The following is a 22,538-nucleotide window of genomic DNA, read 5'->3' as shown; positions in this document are numbered from 1 at the left end:
ATTCCTAGAGGGTGCCTTCTTGCTGTGTCCTCATATGGTAGACTGGGTGAGGGGTCTCTCAGATCTCTTATATGGGCACTAATCCCATTCATGAGGGCTCTGGTCTCCTGAACTGATCATGTCCCAAAGGCCCTTGCTTCTAATACTATCACCTTGAGGGTTAGGATATCAATGTCTGAATTTTAGGGGGGCACAAACATTTAGACCATATCAGGATGGATCAGACTGATAGTGCTGGACCCCAATGATCCATATTAATATTACTATTAATAAAAGAATATGTGTCTTCTGCCTCCAGCAGAAGGAGTTTTGTTTCTAGGGGACACCCTTTCACTTTGTAAAACAGTCTTCTACAGTTTTCTTTAAGGTGTGCATTTCTCAAAATCTCCAGGCAATTCTATTTTAACTTTACTACATCTAGCAGTCTTTGTCAGACAGTGTGGGTTAGGGCAAGATGGAGTTTGTGTTTCTGGTTTTCTTTTTTTGTTGGGGGGGTGATGGTGGTGGTGGTGGTGGTGATGTGTGAGATTTCTGAGAGGCGGCAAGGTCCCAGATGTCTTTTACTAGGTCATCTTAGAAGAGTGTTTGGAAACTATTTCAATTAAGTAAGAGATAATCAAGACCCGAGCTAGCGAAGAGGTGACAATGATAAAGTAACAAGATGGATTGATTTATCGTTTGGGGATATTAGGAAGGACACGCATTAGGGACTCCATTAATATTTGTTGAGTATTGAATGAGCATAAGTAGATCCACCCAGTTTTAGGATTTCATTGCAATTCTGGTATGAATTGTGCTAGTATATCTGTAAAGTTCACTTTTAGGGTCTCCCTGGATGAACTGAGTCAGTTCTAGACCTCTAGAGGAGAAACTGCAAACTAGCGGCCATCACAGTTTGATTTGGTCTTTGTAGTGGTGTTTTTTTTTTTCTTTAATTTGTTGCTGACATTTCAAAATAGTGAGATTTCACATAAAAATCAGAGTTTCTGGCTTGTATTGAAAAAGGAAAAGATCTGGCAACAATGGGTTTATATTTCTTCATGGCTGCAACTCAGCTGATGCTGAATAGTTATTGCATTAAACACAGTCCACTGCTGCCTCTGTCGCTCACTGGTCTTTGTGGGCATTTGAGTTTGTGACCCTTATTGCATTGCTTTCAGGAAGCTGTTTTCTAAGTCATACATTGTTATTTTTAATAACCTGTCTTCTTATATTATTTAACAGACCATATGGTATGGCACCTACCTAATTAGAGTATAAACTCAGTGATGGCAGTAAGTGTGTGTCTTCCATTTCTGGATATTCTCCATGATGCTGTAGGGGAAGTCAGTACATACTTACACGTCTCTACTCTGATTTGAAATTGAATAGGCCCGTGTAATTGAAAAGGCCCAATAATGCCATGACATTCAAGACATTTTTATGATATTCCAAAGCATACTGACACATTGATCTCCTTGGAGAAATGATTGATGTTTGTTAATGATAATTCTTACCTCTATTATATTTATTAATCAGTTATCTCAGATAATTTAAGGGTTAAAATTACTTGCTTTGGTTACTGACATTGTGAGGTTGATAAACAACATTTTGGGGATATTAACTATTTTCTTGGCCGTATTAATTACATGGATTCTTTGAACTTAGGTTTTATAAGTATTTTCTCATAGGTAAAAATGATTATAATAAATGGAAAGAACTGATATCTTTACTGGGATATTCATTGTCAGGAAGGATATGGAAAAATTAATTTTTTTTTAAAAAGTGTTATTTGATGATACAAGTATAAAGACATAATGAGAATAGTTGATGGTAATATTAGAAATATAGGAAAAAGCTGTGTTGTGTTCCTCTGGTTAGATTGTAGAGCTTAATTTAAGAGGAAGTCTTTGAGTCACTTATCAAGTTTTTTTGAAAGTTGTCTTTTTTTATTAACACAAACTATATTTTCTTTAGCCTTACACTAGCCAGTTGGGTAATGATTTTGAGTATCTAGTTTGAACGTTGTAAATGTTGGTTTCATGCCATGAATATTTCTTAACCCTTATTGTATGTTTATTTTCACATTAGGTGAGAAATTCATCCACACTTCTCTTTAGTACCTTAATCACAAGAATTTTTGGAGTAAAAAAGGGAAAGGATGAACTTTCCAAAACAAATAGGTAAGCTCCATCTAATGCTAACTTTGCTTTTTACACAATATTGTCCTGGCCAAAAATAATTTTTGAAATTGTGCTTACTTTCATAGATTCATCTAGAGCATAAAACTATAAAAATACTATAATGAATTAACCTATGCTGCCAAATTCTAAGCCCTTGGGCAAAAATACCAATTGTTTAATAAGTGGACCTTTCAAAGCAACAATAATTAGCAAGGTAGCAAGGGCTGAAATGTAGAGCTTGTTTTTCAGTGCAATAGTGAAAGTTTTTTTCCTTTGCATCTTCAAGTAATCCTGAAATGTCCTAAGTTACTTTTTCATGATGTGTCATCAGGTTCTAGCTTGTGCAATATATTTAGTGTTATGGGTGGAAATTTAAATATTTATGATATACTCATTAAAATGTGTCCTAGATTAACTTTGCATTAAACTCTGGTTTAATGCAATTAAACCAGAGCAGTTACAGATGTTGATCACAAGGAATAAATAATGCTTTTTACTTTTTGGTCTTTAGTTTTATGTTTACTTTCTAAGATATTTTCCTCTTAACAAGGTTCTTTTAATGTCTGTAAGGAAACTTATAGAACCATTTTGATTATGGGTAATTTTTAGATATAATTCACAAGTTTTATTTGTTTTTACAGGGAAGCTTTGAATTATTTTTTAGTGCTGAAGATGATTTAATGGTAGTCTAATTGGCTTGCAGTTTTTAACACTAGATGTCACTGTTGCTGCATGTTTAATTACTTCCTTAACTTCATTTAGGATCCAGTTTGGCTCAGTGGCTTTTGAGGATTCAGAGATAAATTCAGGCCCTATTCATCTCCTGTCTAAAAAAATTATTATGCTTCATATTTAAGTTTTAAGCTGTTGTTAATTAAAATGTATTTTCTTTTGATGAAACTAAATCTTAGTAATTAAAAAATATCATGAAATCATTTTATGATGTACTGGTGATAAGTTTAATGAAACATACTGTGGTAGTTCTGAATTATCATTTAAATTACTACTTATCACTCTATAAAAATTCACCAGATATTTAAAAGGAAGGTAATGGCTATGGCTATAAGTAGGAATACCCTGAATAGGTTCAGGGAATACCAGAGAGCCTTTTTTTTTTTTAACTGAGTAATATATTTTTTTAATTTTAGCATATTGTGGGGGTACAAGTGTTAAAGTTACGTATATTGCCCATATCCCCCTCCCCCCTCGAGTAAGAGCTTCAGGCGTGTCCATCCCCCAAACGTTGCACATCTTATAACTGAGTAATATTTTTAAAATAAAGAAAACATTACTCCTTTTGAAGGATGATTACAATTTTTATTTTTTATCTTGCTCTTAAATTCTTCCTGTCAGTAATTTGAAATCACCAGTATTTTTTTCTCCTTAGCTTTATCTGTTTTGTTAATAATTCTACAATGTGCTAGGGTTTAAAACAATTGGGTCATGTTATAAGGCCATGATAAATACTGATATAAATAAAATAATATATTAAGTCATCAAACAAGTGAAATTAATGTATAAAACTGAACTTGAAAATGAAGAAATGGCTTTTTTTAGTTTTTATGAGGTAATTCTTGGAGATATATATATATATATATATATAACTTGTGAGTTACTTTATGTAGGAGAAAGTGATCAGATTTATTTAATTTGGATTACATCTGAAGGAGAGTGGAAGAATAGGGCAGTGGTACAACACAGTTTTAATCTTTTGCCAAAGTCATGGTGATGGAGAAAACTTCCTTATAAATTTATTCCTTTTGCATGTAAGAAAGGTTATGAAATATATTAATATAAGTTTCCTAGAAAGAAATGGAATATTTGTATAATTGTTTTGAGTAAAGTTGAAAAGTGAAATGAAGGAATGAAGTTAATAATTATTTTTAAATGTGATAAACTATTTGGTAAGGGCCTTTACTTCAATAATCTGAAGATTGATATATACCATTATGTATGCAAGGCTTCTGTTCTCTGTTTAACCCTTGAAACGTATATTTCTTGGCAGCTCCTATTAGATTTTCTCTGCAAAACCTTTAGTGTCTTAAATTTGCAGTTATTTGTGATGGTTCTTGAAGTTGTAGTTTGTTTAATTATGTCACTTTTTGCTGAAATGTTTATGCCTGTGCCCTATAATATTAACTACCCAAGGGCAGGACCTTTTCCATATATTCTGTGTATATAAAGGGCACTTTAAGAATGCTAGTAATAATGATGTCTTGTTGGTTGGTTTCTTAAACATCAAATAACTAACCTCAGCTGATGACACCTCACAAGTCAGTTAAATTTACTTTCAGAACCACAGATTGTCTTACCCACAATCCTGGAAATGTGTGCTTTTGGTCAGAAGGGACTGGACATAAAAAGAACATCTGCTTTTTCCATCTAGTAGGGAAAAAAATGTCTATCTTGGAGTAAACAAACTTGGTTTCTAGGCATTTTGCTGCCACTGGAGATGACCTTAATAGACTCCCTTATCCGCTTTGTACTTCAATTTCTCCATCTATATAACAAGAATAATAAGATCTATGCTCTGTACTCATAGGGATATTGTTACGACAAAGCAAACTGTTAGAGGTTCAGTTTTTTGAAATTATTGGAAGTCCTAGGTGATTAGAGAGAGAGTTTGTTTTCTCTCTCTGTTACCACTTCTGTGATTGTACTCATCCAGCTGTCTTGCTCTTAAGACTGTGCTTTTTGAGGAAAGGGTCACTATCTTATCCATTTTTGTGTATCTGGTACCTACCATAGTGTCTGGCATGTAGGAGGTGTGTAGAAATAATTGCCTAACAAATAAGTAAATTTTGTTGCTAGAGGAGAGACAGGGAATCTGGTTTCTACTCCTGCCTTTATTGCCATATAGCCATGATAACCAACTGAGACAAAGTAGTTCACCTCTCTGTAAAATAAGAGGTTTGGACTCTTCCTGGGATCTTTTCCCTCTGTAAAATACTAAGCTAAGGCTTCACATAACGTTACTGGAATTGTGAGTTTGATAAAATGCTGTGTTCTGAGTGCCTGCCACATAGTAGGGACGAGAAGTTCCTGTTTCATATATAAAGAAAGGAGCAGAGGATCTATCTCCCTGTTTATGAGTAGAGTGCACTGTAATGATTGAATTTTGAGCCCATCAGTCTCATTTCAGATTCATTTTTTGGATTATGAAGAAAGAGAAAACACAAGTTTTACTTGTGTGTTTTTAAATAATGTGTGTTTACTTGTGTGTTTTTAAATACTTGTGTGTTTTTAAATAAAACATTTTAATTTTCTAATACTCCTTTCCTTTCTATTTATTGTTGCCTGACTCACTTGACCTGACAGATGAGTAATTGATCCTGTGTAAAATCAGAACCAACAGACCTCTCTGACCTGGGGAATGTGTTACACTTTCTAAAAATGTCTCCATCTGCATGTGAGTGGGCTCACCTTGGTAGCTCCTCATTTCTTATAGCGCAGCAGCTAAACCCATATGGTCTTTAACTGTAGGTCTTTCCCTTTAGCACCTATGTCTGTTGACCTCAACTGTGCTAGTCCCAGCTAAATGACACGTGTCAATACATAGCAATCTGCAAAGCTTTATTTTTGACTTGTTGGAGTGTCTGCCTTGTCAAAACTTCATATAGGTCCTCAGTGTGCACTGTTATATAGCTTTTGTACTCTCCCTTCATTTTAAATCAATCAGTGAACCAATAAGAACTTGAAAGCACTTATCATGAACTCAGTATTGACATGGTAGAGGAGTACAAGAGGAGTATGAAATTTGGACCTTATTCAAAGATCTTACAGTTCAGCTAGGGAGACAAAAATTGTTATTTGTAAATCAGTAAAAATAGAGATACCATATAATAATCACATGCACAATGTGTTATGAGTAATGAATGCATTAGAACTTTATCAATGGGAGAATTAAGTGGAGTATTTGGGAGAAAGTAGTATTTCCTGTGGGGATGAGTAGATTGGGGGTACATGGAAACAGGTAGCTTGAAAAAGAGAATCTAAAAAATAGTAATCTTATTTACTGTGTTGTTAAGCACAGTCTCTTGTGTCTTATTAAAGAGAGCTCATATTCAAATTAATAATTTAGGATGGTTTAATACAATTAACAAGAAAATGTTAAAGCATCACTAAGTCTGAGTAAAATTATTTTTAATAACTATATTAGGAGATGTTAAATTATATTTATTTTATTTTCCTGGGTATAAATGACAGAGAATTGTTTTAGTTAATTTTCTTAACATTCGGTGAAGATCTAGAACGATCCTCTAACGGGCATCTAATCCAGTCCAGCATCCTGCTTATAGACAGATTTTGAAGTAATTTCCAGACAGACTGGCTTCTCTCCTGTTTTTCATGTTTTCTAGGAAAAGAGATTCCACAAGTTTCTGTGGTTACCCACTCCATTGTTTAGGAAAGAATTGGGTTCTCAAAACTAAAATTGAGAGCTGCAGGGCAATTGGGTTTTTATGTTTTAGAGAATGTAATTATTAGAATTCAAAATATCTTATTTGCTTTGAACTACATAGTAGCTCATAGCAAGTACCTATTCAGCCAAATTGAAAATCAGAATTTTCTTTGACTATGGCCAGGATAATATTAACATCCTCAAACCCAAAGAATTTTCATTTTCTCCATTTAACCAGCATTTATTATGTTTTTACTCTGGGCCAGGCCCTCTGCTGGTTCCTGGAATCCAAAGATGAATCAGAAATACTCTGCCCTAGGGGAACTCCCCGTATGATGAGGAATGAGTCAGTTATCTGTGGTGTTGAAGTCTCTGTTAACACTTGTGTAGAAGTAAGGGGGAAATTGTGAAGGGAAGTAGCATTTCTTTAGTGCTCATTTGCCTGCTTGGCATATGCTGGACCCTTTGTACATGTCTAATTTAACCTGAATTGCGGCTCTGGGAGGTAGGTAGTGTCATCCGGCTACACTAAATCTAGTGAGATTTAGTTATTTGCTTGTGGTATACAGTCAGAAAAAGGCAGAACTAGAACACCAGTCGAGTTCCATCTACAGAGTACATGCTAATTTACACACCAACACACAGAGCCTGTCTCAAGCAGTGAGTCACCTTCTTGGAGTCTGGCTTTAGATTTTATGTTTTTAAACTCTGTGGGAAATAAGCCACGTCACCCAAAGTCTGAACATGGACCACTAATCTCACATCCCCCTCATGGCAGGTTGATTTTAGCAAGAAAAGTTTGAGGGGGCTAGAGGAGAATTTTGTTTTGAGGTGACTTTGAGACTCTGTGGATGGTGGAAGACAGTTTGGATTTTGTACACTTTAGGCCCATGAATATTCTTTTGTTCGATAAGCCCCTCACTACTGTTTTTGTGCAGGCAGAGAGAGGAGCAGGTTTCTAATGTCATGCTGTAAAACCAGGAAGGTAGAAATCTTAGTTTTCTGGTTGGCAAGAAGGGAATGAATGAAATTACCATAATAAGTGTATCACTGCTGCTAGTAAGAAGTTTACTTTTTTTTTTTTTTTAACTATTATCTCTGTAAAGCTCATGTATTTGATGATAGTTTGGTGCTATTGGGAGAGGATTTGCGGGTTTATGATAATTCTTTCCCATGATATGATTTCTTCTAGACTTAACCTAATGTTTTTCAGTGTCTAAGCTTATATTTTTCATTCAAATCTTTAATTAAAATGATACTAATAACCATTATTATTATTTGTTTTTATCTTTTAGAGGGCCTCAGCAGTCATCTAGTCCTATCTCATTTTGCATGCGTGAAAATTAAGGTGTAGAAAAGTTAAGCGATTTGCTCAAGGTCACAAAACTAGCACTGGTAAAATAATTTAATGGTTATTTTTAGCTTACAGTAAGCTCAACTAGAGCATTTTTTAAAACTAGCTAATTATTTAGAAATGAAGTTTCTATTAGCAACAATAATACTAATTTGGATTTGGATGATTCTAATGTAAAATATGAAGTTTGTTCTCTCAAAGAGATACTTCAATTATTGTAGGATTTTAAATATGGATGATTTGAAGTTAAAGAGCCCCAGTGTTTTGATATGGTCTGGAGGATCATTCATGCATTTTTCACAGTTGTTTGTAGAATGAACCTTCAGTCTGGTTCTTTAGGCACAGTAGATAAAATGAGTATTTTCGAAGACCAAAAGGTAAAGTATAAGTCCTGTGTAACCCTTGTTGAGAAGTTCTTAAAGTCAGAACTAAGTCTATACTGACACTTTGGCCTATGGAAAGTTTCATGTTTCAAGTTTTTGTTCATTCTTAGGTTTATAGATTATAGGTAGGAAAACCACAAATAAAAATTGTAACAGAAAAGAAGTTCTTAAAAAGAAATATGTTCATGAATTTAAAGTAGGAGTTAGTCATTGTGTTCTTAAATATTGACTCTTGCATGGCCCAAGTAATCTTTATTCCTAAGTACTGCTTCAGGCCATTGCCTTCTTTAATAACTAAGGCATTGTTGCTTTAGTTTGAGCATGTTCTATGGAATTTTGGCAATGCATGCATCCTCTTTCTGCATCTTAGTAAAAGCATGAGTAAATATTTTTTCTTAGCTTTGGTATTTTTGTAGCTTACATTTTATATGAGCCAGACTAATATAATGTAATACGAGGATTACATAATTTAAGACGTCAGGATTGCTTCCAGGACTATGAGATAAAGTCTTCATTTATCAGGGGGTTTACAAGCAGTATTTGTTGCTCATTCAGTACCTGTAGAGAAATACCACAGAGCTATTTTCCAAATGAGGAAATGGAGTCAAAGAGGTTAAAGCCAGAGGGTACAGTTTCTTTAGAACCTGGATAATATTTTTTCTTTATTCAGAACTTAGTCCTTGTTAGTATTCATTTTAGTAATGTGTAGTTTAGAAATTCTAGGAATTTCTAACTGTTGTTATTATACACTGAACTTCCTTTTAATAAAATATAATCAATAAAATTTTTTCATTCAGTATTTATTATGTACCTTGGCATTCTCATATGTACAAAAGTAGTTTATGACATGGTCTTGGATTTCAAGGAGTTTATTGTTAGGAGATAAGACCAACATGTGAACTAGTTTAGGAAATACGAGTTTCAAACTCTCTCTGATACTGACTTTCAGGGGATAAGAGGCTGGAGGAGGTTGAGGTCAGGCTCATGTAATAGTCTGGGTTTAATGTGACCTTGAAATGATGGGCAGGATTTGAATAGGTAGAGAAGAGGGTGTTGCATATTGGGTTAATAGCTTAAACAAAGATATACACGTTGGAATACACATTATACATGTCTGAGAAAATTAGATGATAAATCATACTAGAACAGAGAGGGCAAGATGGAAATGTTCATTCATTGATTCCTAGAGCAAGGATCCATTGAGCACCTTCTCTGTAGGAACTGTACTACATTCTGAGGGTCTATCAGTGAGTATAACAGTCATGTCAAAGAGATTAGTTTGGATTTTACGTGACACTTTTGTACAAGCATATTTCATGATAAAATTATTGTTTTAGGAATCATTTGAGAAGTGATTGCATTCTGTGTCACTGGCTGCTGGGAATGGAGAATATGGTACAAGGCCCTGAAAGAAAGTCGCTCATGAATAATTGGCTCTCTCTGTGGATTGTTAAAGCATGGTTCCAGCGTGGTGTGATTATTTCATTATTTATTGTTTTTGTCACTTCTAAATTGAGTAGTGACAATGTTAATGGTTAATATATATCCTATGTTTTAAGAAATGTTAGTCCCCAAGAGAGTCAAAGATAGTGAAAATTAATTTTTCTGTTTTTCATTAAATAGGAACAATGGAGTAAATAAAACTTCCTTTATGATAGGGCTTCTCAAAACATTTAATATGTTAGAATGCATTTTGGGGAATCTTCAAGAGTGAGATAGCATACAGTATGCATATTTCCTGAAATTATTTGACCATAGATCTCTGTGTCTGTCTGTCTGTCTGTCTTTCTCTCCCCCCCTCCCCCTCTCTCTCAAACTCTTTTTCTCTTTCTCTTTCTTTTTCTCTTTCTCAAAGATCATCTATTACCATCTTTTATTCCATCAGACATAGTTTGGGGGATACTGCTGTGGGGATACTCATTGAGGCAGGTGAGAGGAATATTTCTGATTATTGGGAGCAGCACCATCTATGAGAAAGAAAGATAGTCATTTCAGATGCACCGTGATAGCAACAGAAAGGCTTAATTATAGTAGCAGCTAAATACACTATAAATTATCTCAAATTGTCAGCTAAAAATTTAAAAGTGTCCTACAGAAGTAGGTAGTCAATATATAAGAATCCATAAAACTTTCATAATTTTAGACCTTTAAAAATCATACAATAATTAAAGTTTCTCTTTGGAAAAATGAACTTTGTATTTTATATTAGAATCTTTTACAATTTTATCAGAAGAAGATAGTTTCCATTTTCCCAAAGACTTGATCATAAGTATGTGGAAATAGTGCCTACAACACGGTTGATGAACTGATCAGCAAGCTGAGCACCTAACCTGTCAGACTGTGATGTACACATATATGTCTATGTATCTATATATCTATATAGATATAGATATATCTATATTGTAGGGGGAGGGATGTTGGAGGGCAGATACCAAGAGGGGAAGAGTAATAATAAGCTTTGAAATATAATAGATAAGGCTTTAGGATCTCTTTGCAGGGCTGAGTGCTTTACCTTTGGTCTGTATGTCTTGCTCATAAACAGCATACAGTCATCCCTTATCCCCCTCCCCCAATAATGGCTCTCTCTTTTAAATATTTAAACATAGTCTTGAAATAATTCAGACTTACAGCAATTAGAATGCTGCTGGCTGCAAGTAACAGAAAACCCAAATCAAAATTTAAACAAGGAAAACTTATCCCCTATCTGACCAGGAAATATTAAGGGGAATTGATTCATTTCAGGTTGATAACATCATCAAAGACACAGGTTTTTCCCCCTAGGTTTCTACTGTGCCATCCTTGATGTGATAGCATGGGCCCCAGGCAAGCTTCCTTCGTGGTCACAAGATGGTTGCAGTTCTAGCCATCACATCCAGACACTACAATGTCTAGGCACAAAATCCAGTGGCTTTGTGCATCTCTGTTTCTTTTTAAGAGCAAAACTCCTCTTCCTGAATGTGTCCCCACCTCCACACTTTATAGACTTTTCTTCACAACTTGTTAGCCAGAGTTAACATCTTAGCGTGTCCCAACTTATCCCTGGTGAGGGAAATAGATCCATCATAGCTAGCTTAGACTAATCAGATTCTCCAGTGCGGTTTGGGGTTGGTGCCAGCCCTCCCTGAAGCATATGACTACTGAGAGAAGGGTGAATACCCAACCAAAAATAAAATTTTGTTAAAAGGAAGGATAGGATAGAGGAATGAATGTTGATTAGGCAACTAATGGTATTTGCTGCCACAGTCTTCTAGGCTATCTCAAAAGCTGTAAAAATGTTTTCATTAAGAACAATGACTTAAATAGGAAGATAATATATGTGGAATTTTAGCCTAACAGGAAAATATATTTTCCTTTATTTCTATATTTCCTTCATAAAATTTTAAAAAGATATGAAGTAGTAAAATTGTGTAGATATATGATTCTGTATGATTCATTTCTTTTTTTTTTTTGAGACAGAGTCTCGCTTTGTTGCCCAGGCTAGAGTGAGTGCCGTGGCGTCAGCCTGGCTCACAGCAACCTCAATCTCCGGGGCTCAGCGATCCTACTGCCTCAGCCTCCCGAGTAGCTGGGACTACAGGCATGCGCCACCATGCCCGGCTACTTTTTTCTATATATATTAGTTGGCCAATTAGTTTCTTTCTATTTATGGTAGAGACGGGGTCACTCTTGCTCAGGCTGGTTTCAAACTCCGGACCTCGAGCAATCCGCCCGCCTCGGCCTCCCAGAGAGCTAGGATTACAGGCGTGAGCCACCGCGCCCGGCCTGTATGATTCATTTCTATAAGCAGTTTGCATTATAAAAATTTCAGCCAGGAACAAAGTATATGTCTTCACACATGAACAAAGTTTTGTAGAATGTTAAAATAGAGATTCTGAATAGAATGTAGTTAATTTCTAACCCAGAAAAAATGCTTTTCTGCAATATGAAATGTCTCCTTGTTTCAAAGCAAATCTCTAACAATCTAACAGAATGATAACATTGCTTTTTTTATTATAAGCTCTAATTCACTTTGGAATTTGACCTATATATTACAACATTGATTTTTCTTCTTGTAAGGCCACATGGTGTGAAGTCAAATTATCTTGGAACTTAATGATTTTTATTTATGAACCAAAGTATTTTGATGTCACTATTTTGGCCTCTGAACTCAACTTAGGCCAATTGTCCTGAACAATCTCTCTTTCTCTATCTGCTAATTTTCTTTCTTTTCTCTCCTCTAAACTCTAAATGCTTTGTTCTGTACATACTGCCTCTGTAAAAGTGGAACATGAGGTTATAAGGGTCAGGGCAAACCAGCTGGGCTCAACAGAAGATAGGGTCAAACTAGCTTCATTTGACAGGAAATAGTAAGGTAGATCCAGTTGCTAAATCTTGGAGGGCTAGAATTTTTCACTCTGTAAGCACAATTCTAGAGCCATCTCTTGCTCTTCAGACATCTTAGTCTTTCTTGTATTTATCTCTGTGATTGCCTCCTGAACAAAAATTTGGATACATATAAGTGGTCAATTACGTATTTCCCCCTCTCCCCTTAAATTCACTTGATTCCTTCCCTTGCCTCCTATAGTCAAAGCCCTCCTATGCCATTGGTCCCATTTCTCTAATTGATATCCAATTTAGGTGATCCAACTTTTTTTCTTCATCATTCATTCAGCCTGTATGCTTACTAGGTTCAAGGCTCTAAGTGCTGATGGAAGTACAGACATTTATAAAATATGGTTTAAATCTTTGAAGAATAGTGGTAGAGGGGAAATAAGACTTGAACTTAACTGTAAAACAAGCTGAAAAGCTGTAAGTACTCATTGAACTCCTTTCCTCTCTCTCAGGAGAAGAGACTGTGTGCTCCACTCCTCCCATTTCCTCAGTTCAGCTCCACTGCATAATTGCACCTCTAGCAGAGATCTTTCTCACACTCTTAAGATACACATCCTTTTAAAGCCCTTCCTCCTTCCCATCTCTGTCAGGTCTTCTGTTAAGACAAAAAAAAATCTCACCTGACCATTTCTTTATCTTGCTTTCTTCTTTTGTTCTGTCTGTATGACAATAAGTGATTCAGATCATGGTTGTTAAGCACAGAGCAGTATTGATGACATGCCTCCCCTGCCTACATATCAGGTGCCACATAACATTTCGATCAATGATGGACTGCATATACAGTGGTGGTCCCATGAGATTATATGATAAAGGAGCTGAAGAATTCCTGTCCCCTCCTGACATTGTAGTTGTTGTAAGGACTTAGTACAAAACATTAGTCTCGTCTTTATGGTGATGCTGGTGTAAACAAACCTACATCTGCTATGCTGCCAGTCATATAAAAGTCTAGCATGTACAGTTAGGTACACTATCTGATATTCCATAATAAACAGCTATGTTACTAGTTTATGTATCCACTGTACTGTACTTTTTATCATTTTAGGGTATACTCCTGCTTATTAAAAAAAAAGTTAACTGTAAAATAACCTTAGGCAGGTCCTAAGGTATAACAGAAGGCATTGTTATCATAGGAGATGACTTCTCCATGATTGTTATTGTTCCTGAAGAACTTCCAGTAGGACAAAATATGGAGGTAGGAGACTGATATTGATGATCCTGATCCTGATCTTTTTAAATAAATCTAATTAGCCTAAGTGTACAGTGTTAACAAAGCTTGCAGTAGTGTACAGTAATATCCTAGGCCTTCACATTCACTCACTACTCACTGACTCATCCCAGAGTAATTTCCAGTCCTGCAGACTTTATTCCTGACAACCGTTCTACACAGATATACTATTTTTTAAATCTTTTATAGAATATTTTACTGTACTTTTTCCATGTTTAGATTAAATTCTGTGTTGGATACTTACTGTTGTGTTGCAGTTGTCTGCAGTATTCAGTACGATAACATGCTGTACAGGTTTGTGGCCTATGAGCAATAGGCCATACTGTGCAGTCTAGATAATGTAGTGGGCTAGACCTTCTTGGTTTGTGTGAGTACTCTCTATGATGTTCATACTACAACGCAGTTACCTAATGACACATTTTTCAGAATGTACCTCCATCATGAAATGACAGGTGTCTGTATTTGGAAATGAAATTATATGTATTCAGTGTGGTGAGTTTTCCCCCAAAACTTAGCACAGGTCATCTTTTCCATCTCCTTCATGCTTTAATTAGGCTAACTTTTGCTTAAGCTTTAACATTTCAGGGAAATAAAAAAGGTTCTTTCAAGGTGTTCTCTTATTTTGATCAGTTACCAATATTGCAGTAGCATAGATTTTAATTTTTTAATCATTATAAAAGCACGCTTCACTGTTGAAATAAATTATTTCTGTGGGCTACCTGTAGTGCCACCGTTTATAGTATTTGTCTTTGGAAAAATGCATTTGCCATATGACTGTTTATAAGTTGGAGCCTTTCCACAGATGGACATACCATTCTTAAATACTTGCTTGTTTTTATCCTTTCTGTTTTCAGCCCTGGCTACCTTTGAAATTGTGCTCTCATGCACTGCCAAACTGGTTGGCTCACCCATGGAAATCGAATTCCACAGGATCCATGGCATTTTCTGTGGAGGTTTCTTTCTCTAGAAATCTCTTCCTGCTCCTGCCCCCCATTAAATTGAAGTTTAATGATTTTTCAGGGCCTTGTGTGTTATATCACTCTTTATAGAAACTTTTAAAATCAAAATAGAAAGAATCATGTTTCTTGGTTCATTTATCTTGGTCTTGAGTGTGTGTGTGATTTGATATCTTAATTATGTATTAAGGTCAACTATATGCTAGACTTACTGCCGGGCACCAGGAGGATACAGAACAACCTATTCTTAGGGAGTTTGCATTGGTCTCGAAATGAAACAAAAACCCCAGAGCAACAGGTACAAAATAATTACGGAACAGATAAGTCTCAGTGTGAAGTGACAGTAGTGATAAGAAGAAGGAATGATCACTAAGCAGGAATTAAATATTATGTTATTATTATAGTATAACCCAAGAAATAAGCATTTGGTTATTCTTACATATTCTGTGATGTAAATGCCATAGCCTGTGTGTTAGGAAATGCTTGGAACTATGCTCACTATTTACAAACAGTTTCTCTCTTTTTCAGAGAAACTGACTGATTTTTGATGTATTTTCTTTATAATCAGAAATACTCAGTGATATAATTATCAGTACTTTTATTCTTTTTTGGGGGGGAGCAATAAATGATAATTTAGTAGTATTCTGTGTTTCCCTCTAATCAATAATTTTTGATCTCTTGACTTAGGAGAACCTTGGATCTTTAGAGACCCAAGTGCAATTGTGACGTTGCAAAAAAACACTCGCAACTCAAACTCTTTTCCTACATTTATTTTTTCTTACCAGAGTCAACCTTTTGTCCCTTGGGTCCTCCCTGGTATCAGTATGCATACCGTAGATGAGCTCTTTCCCTATATTCAAAACAAATATTCTTCAACTGGAATTGTCTCCTCTTTGCCACCATGTCACTGCTGATTCGTAGGTTAGCTAAGTCTGGTTGAAATTGCAGTCTTCCAGAGCCTGGGGGATGAATGGATTATGCTGTGGTCTCCAGAACTCTACTCTTGCCTCTCTCTACTTCACTTTGTTCTCTTTTTATATTGAAAGTAAAATATGCTTATGGAGAATATGGAAAAGTTAAAGTCTTATTCTCTTCACCCAAATGCAATCTTTATTATCATTTTGGTGTGTTTTCCTGCCATTTTTTTGGTCCATAAGTATTTAGTATTTATAAAATATATTTGTAATTATTCTGTACATACATAGTCATTCAGCCTCCTTTTTTCACTTATAGGAAGCATTTTTCATATAGTTTTATAATCATCATTCATTTTACCTTTTTGTAAGTGCTTCACTAACATTCCTTAAAATGGACAAATCATAGTTTCCTTGATAATTCTATTATACTATTAAATATTTTAATTTCCCCTCTAGTTTTTAGAATATTATTAATAACACTGTGGTGAGTGTCATTGTTTATAAAGTGTTCTAACATATAAGGTTATTTCCTGCAGATGGATTGTCCTAGGTGTAATTTCTTGGTCACAGGAATATAACTGGTCTTCAGATTCTGTTTTGTCAGTTTTCTTGATAAATCAGTCTTAAAAAACAGTTTCCCTATGTCACAATCTAACTCACAAATATTTATTAGCTTTCTGTTGCCTATAGCCTATAATCCATAGCCCTCTAATTGGCCTTTTCCCTTTTTTAAAAAGCTTTTCTTTTTTAAAAAAAAAAAACCTTAAAAAAAAACACCTTTTCTTTTAGTTTTAACCAGCCACTTATCATTGAACATTTACATTCCATCTAATTTTTCCATATTATAAAAAAAAATGGTGCAGGGAATATTCTCTAATGCAATTTAGTTCTGCCCATGTTTTTTGGATTATACTTTTTGGATAAATTATTAGCAATGAAGATACTGGAATAAAGAATATAAATATTAAAACAAATGGGTAGACACACTTTTTAAAATAAGATGATATTAATTTATATATTACCAGTATGCATAATCTTCCTAGTAGTGAGTATAATTATTTTTTAATGCAAGTTTGAGGGAATGTAAGGGGAAAATTACCATGTTGTTTCAATTTACATTGCTTTTATTACTTGTGAGGTTGAAGGTTTGCCCACATTATTTGTTGGTTAATTATATTTTCTTCAGCTTAGCTTTCAAGGCCGTATATAAGTTGGACCTGCCCTTTTCACCTTATCTCCTATTATTCAAACCCACAAATATTTATTAAACTCCTACCAACTAACTTCTCCCACCCCAGGAAATAAACATACTGTAATCAAGCCAATCTCCCTACTGTTCTTTTGGATTTGTTAGGCTTTTCTTTTTGGTTTTTTTGTTCATGCTTCTTCCATTCCTGCAATGCCTGTCCCTCCTTTTTCTGTAGTATGCTGATTTTTCCCATCCTTGGCGTTCAGCCCAAATCTTTTTTTTCTTTCAAAGTTTTCTCTGACCTGACTGTGGCTTGCTAGAGAACAAAATCTGGATCTGGTGCTCCCTTGTACTCCAGTGCCTCATTCAGGGTCTGCCTTATGTAGCAGGCAAGAAAATCATGTTGCTAAGAAGATGCATGTTGAGATAGGCAGCCCTAGATTTAACTTTTGGCTCTGACTTTGGGCAAGTTATTTATTTCCCTGAGCCTCAGTTTCTTCATCTCAGCATCATCATAAAATTGGGATGGTAGTAGTATCTGCCGCTAGAGTTGTCATGAGGAGTAAGTGCTATAATCCTCATAAAGGGCCTAGAGTGGTGGTGCTTGGTATATAGGAAGCTCTTCTTTAGTGATAATTATTTTAAATTAATTGAACAAATAAACTGGCATGTGTTCCCAGCATGTGTTCTTTCCTTAGGACTCTTCCTGGTGTGCCCCAGATTATGTATACTATCTCTTTCTGGCATTGGTTATTGTTTCTTGAAAATTAGTTATATACTCTCAAATAAATACCAAGGTCTTAAGGAGAGGGACTGTATTTTAAGTTTTTTTGTGAATTCTTAAGGTACTATGTAAATGATGATTGAGGATAATTGTATAGCTTTGGTAGCAGTGAAAATGAGGCGAGTGCAGTAATGAGGACCTCATTTCAGTCTAATACTAAAAGCTTTACTGAACCTTTACTAGAAGGACTTTCTGCCAGGGCCTTTAAAAAATGTTTAGTTTTGTTGCTTGTTCAGCCGAATGGGGTTAGTTATTCGGTAGAAAATGGTAAAAAGATCCAAATAACACCACCGGATTTCACTTTTCCATATAGTGTTTCAAAGTGTTGTATTCATTAATATTTGTGAAAAACCTATGGTTAATACCACAAGAAGTCATAAACTAAAACAGATTTCCCCCTTTTTTAACTTTCACATGACTTGGATTAACAACAGTGTTACTCCCTAATTTACACCAAGCATTCTCAAAAAGCTGAAACAATGATTCATGTTTAGTCACCATGCGACTGGCTATTTTCATTTATTTAAAATATAAACAACAAAAAAAATCCTGGATAAAGATCTCGACGTATTTTAACTAGTGACAGATGCTATGATCAGTATTTCTACTTAAGTCAGGCATTTTTTACATACACCTCAAGCCTTGCAATTAAGCTCTATGCCTTTCCAAGCATAACAGTTAACCAATAAACCAAAATATCAGCCTGGTCTGGCTTAGCTCAGCGGTCTTTTGATTTCTTCCAGTCTGTTTGATGTGGAGGCTTATTGAGATTTATCTACTGAGCTGTTCATAGTTTGTAGGGCTGAGAGCACTGGCTATATTATATAAGATTCCATTAGTTACAAAAGAGTATAGACGGTCTCTATAGAGTAGATGGTTTAGTTAGTTGTGCTGGTCATGGTTTTGTTGAAATTTTTAAGACTGTTTTCATGTTTTTTGTTAATAGTCAATGATTTTTCTTATTTACCAGTTTATACTGTGAGCCTCAAAACAGATGGGATTTGATTGGTTCAATTCAGTAGAAAGCTTCTTCCTCAATTTTCAAGAGAAATCTCTATGCAGATTTGAAGATTCTTCCAATTATTTGGATCAGTTCATCCATAGGTAAATAAAAATAGAAATATATAGTAATCAATCCTAAATATTTGCTATATGAGTAGGTAAGCATCATTCCACTGTATTGTTCATGATAGTAATAGCATCATTATACTCAGCTTTATAACATAAAGGCTGCAAAGGGCTTTCACATGCTTATCTCATATATTTCTGATAGGAATACTTGATAAAAAATACTATGATCCCCCATTCTAGATAACACACTTGGAATCTGGATTATTTATGTGCTATAATGTCTTATATCTAGTGTGAAGTGGAGGTGGTGTTCCCATTGGGATATGACTCTTAACCCAGTTTTTTTTCATTACATCAAAGCTTTTTTGCCCAATAATATACAGTATTTTAAAAAGTAACACAGTTCTGCCAAACGGCTTTCCAGTGGTGGTTAATCACATCCTCTTTCCTGAGAAGTAAAATTACTCAGGTTTACCCTGCTGGAGATAAGAAAATAAGGTCATATTGAAGGAATAATGAAACGTATTCATTATTTCTGACTCAGTTGCCTCATGTATCAAATGGAGAAAATATCCCATAGGGTTTTTGTGCGATTAAGTGAGTTAATTCTCACTGGGAGGTTAGGAGAGTGCCTGGCACACAGTAAATGCACAGTACATTTAGCTCTTGTTAGTATTCATTTACACAGTGGGATTTATTGACCTGCTGTTATGTGCCAGGTAACGTGCTGGGTATTAGAAATTAAATAAATCAAAGACTTTGCCCTCCAGGGTCTCAGAATCAGGCAGAGTAGACATCCTCCAAGCTATATGCCAGTAGCATAAATGGTTCCTTGTAGAGACATACAAGGAGAGATTTGGAAGTACAGAGTGGCATTGAGTACAGACTGTCAGGGAAGCCTTCCTATAAGAGTCAGGAAGCCTTCAAGCCTGAGCTTGAAGATGAGTAGATAGAAGTTAGCCAAGTGAAGAAAAACTGGGTGAAAGGGGAGCCAGGAGGACAGACGATGATGGTGAAAGATTGGTGTGAATATATTTCTTCAGTCCAGGATTTCTTGAAGACTTTATATGCTGTTATGTAGTGTGACTCTCCATGCATAGTGTTGAATACTCATTGAAAATATTGGAACATGGAATCCTCTTTATGGACTATCTTGTGAAGAACTGTGTTTTAAAGAACACACTTCAGGAAACTCTGGATGGACCAAGTGGTGAAAAGAGAGAAGCATGAGTTCAGGTTAGAAATGAGGTAGACAAGGAAGATGGAAAGGGAGATATTGATTAGAGAAAGACAGCAGATTTAGGCTGGGTGCGGTGGTTCACGCCTGTAATCCTAGCTCTCTGAGAGGCCGAGGCAGGAAGATCATTCAAGGTCAGGAGTTCAAAACCAGCCTGAGCAAAAGCAAAACCCTATCTCTACTAAAAATAGAAAGAAATTAATTGGCCAACTAAAAATATATAGAAAAAATTAGCCAGGCATGGTGGCGCATGCCTATAGTCCCAGCTACTCGGGAGGCTGAGGCAGGAGGATTGCTTGAGCCCAGGAGTCTGAGGTTGCTATGAGCTAGGCTGACGCCATGGCACTCACTCTAGCCTGGGTAACAGAGTGAGACTCTGTCTCAAAAAAAAAAAAAAAAAAAGACAGCAGATTTGACAGGACTTGATGAAAAATAAGGGACCAGGGAAGAGGAAACATGGTGGGATGATGGCAGATTTGTGGCTTGGACAGTTTCTAGGGCTAATGATGCCATTTACAGAGGTGAGGCTTTAGGAGGAGGAACAGATTGATGGTAGGAGATATCAGGTTCAGTTTTGCACTTGTGTTTTGAGATGATACCCAATGGGACCTATCCATTTGGCAGCTTGTTATATGGGGTCTGAGGCATAGGAATGAGATCTGGGCTAGATGAAGCAATCATCTGTGTATAGATAGTATTTAATGCCAGGACAGTGAATGAGATCACCCAGAGGGGTAAAGGGGAGACTTCAGGAGGCATCAATATTTAAGTGATCTGTGGAGGAAAGAGGATTTCACAGCAGAGATTGAGTATTTCAATAATCCAATATTCTTTAGGACATGTTTGTTTCAAGATCCATGAACATTTTGTTTTGTTTTGTTTTTCTGGAAAGTGCCTAAATCCACCCATGCAGGAAATCTACTTTGTGGGCTATTCCTCCCAAGAATCTGGTAGTTGTAGAAGGAGCACTTCACCCCCACCCTACACTCCCTGAGGAGAGCTGTGTGATACCCCGCCCAACCCTTCTGAACTCAGTGGAGGAAGGTGGAGCCATCTTGCATTGTTAAGTTTTTGAGTGTTAGGTCCTTAAATGTAACTGGAGAAATAATGAAAGAGAAGTATTCCACTGGATTAAACAAGTTCAATGGATTTTAATTTTCCTGATAAACTATTATTAAGAAATTGTTTTGGAGATTTACTCTCTGAGTAGGATTAGCTAACCTACATTTTTCATTTGGATAAGTAGTTCTTTAATTAGAAACCAAGATTCAGGGAATAGTTTCCTATTGCTTTATATAGTGTAGAGAAGGTATGTGAAACTGCCAAATGAAGGTTTTCCTCATGATAGTGAGAAGCAGGGACAACAAGAGGAAATTATAATATGTTAAGGGAAAGGATTCTGTTCATCCAGTGTACCTGCTTTTATCTTCAGTTCTGGAAGTCTCTGCTGGCAGGGTCCCCCCCCCCCCGCCCCCCCACGCCACCACCCCACCTATTCTTGTCATGCCAAGAGTTGCATATTTCTGGCAAAATGTTCATTACTGGCTAGGGGTGTGCAAGAAATCCTTTGCCAGAGAATTAAGCAAGCAGAAGTCTGTCAAAACAAATATTCTAGTTTGAAAATATAGTCCTGCGGGGGAAGGAGGGGAGGGATGGATAGTGGAGGAGGCCAGGGCATGTTCTAAGACTGAGTATTTATTTCATAAGAATTCTGTGTTCTGAAAGACTGTTGTTTGTAGGAATGCTGGAGGAAGCAAGCAGGATTGTGGTACATTAAATGTACTGATGAGCGAGGATGGATTTCCTGGGGATTTTTGGTTTGTTCTTGTGTTTGGTATGTAGCTCATCTGATGACAGCCTTTGCTAAGAGTGAAACATTTTGATAATAAATAGCCTTTTTAATTTGATTCAAGAGGCATTTAACAAAACTTGTGTTTACATGGAAAAACTCTCAGGGCTGAGGATATTAAACACTCATAAACAAACATGCACATAAACACCAGTCTACTTCATAAGCATTTATTTGGCTGGGAAACGCCAACTTTATATACTTTCAATCTTGAAAGTATTTGTTGATTGATTCGAAAAAGCAAAACCTGTTTTTCCTTCCACTTCTTCCTTGTTACTTAAAAAAAATCATTTTATAAATGAGTAAGAGTATAGACTGGATAAATGCAAGGTTTTTAGATTTCTTTGCTGTATAGTTGGTCAAACTGCTATTTTAAAAGTTGCTCTTCAGTTGGAGAAACCTAGGCTGACATTTTTGTTCCTACCCACTGGGATGGGTGTGGGCACTAACCATATTAAGCCTCAAAGATGAAAACTGTGGCATGCAAAAGTGAATTTTAGTTCTACAGGATTTCCTGACCATATATCAATATAAAAGTGACATTATTTTCTAAGAATTTAAAAAATAAAATATATTGCTTTGTAATAGTGTAATAAATGATCATACGTGATAGAATGGATCAGTAATAAAAGCCCTCAAAA

The 22,538-nt window shown here is 35.8% G+C and overlaps 1 protein-coding gene across 3 annotated transcripts in view; it reads left to right on the top strand.

Annotated features, from left to right (window-relative positions):
• The window catches only part of THADA (THADA armadillo repeat containing), a 325,009-nt gene that overhangs the window by 93,755 nt on the left and 208,716 nt on the right, over nucleotides 1–22,538 (top strand). For all 3 annotated transcript variants that reach the window (XM_076000708.1, XM_076000709.1, XM_020288594.2), the window contains one exon: nucleotides 2,071–2,162. In XM_076000708.1, the coding sequence (XP_075856823.1) occupies nucleotides 2,071–2,162 (92 nt within the window). The remainder of the gene's footprint in view (nucleotides 1–2,070; nucleotides 2,163–22,538) is intronic.

The sequence above is a fragment of the Microcebus murinus genome, chromosome 3, assembly GCF_040939455.1.
Source record: "Microcebus murinus isolate Inina chromosome 3, M.murinus_Inina_mat1.0, whole genome shotgun sequence".
Taxonomy (NCBI): domain Eukaryota; kingdom Metazoa; phylum Chordata; class Mammalia; order Primates; family Cheirogaleidae; genus Microcebus; species Microcebus murinus.
This window is presented reverse-complemented; position numbering and strand designations above follow the sequence as displayed.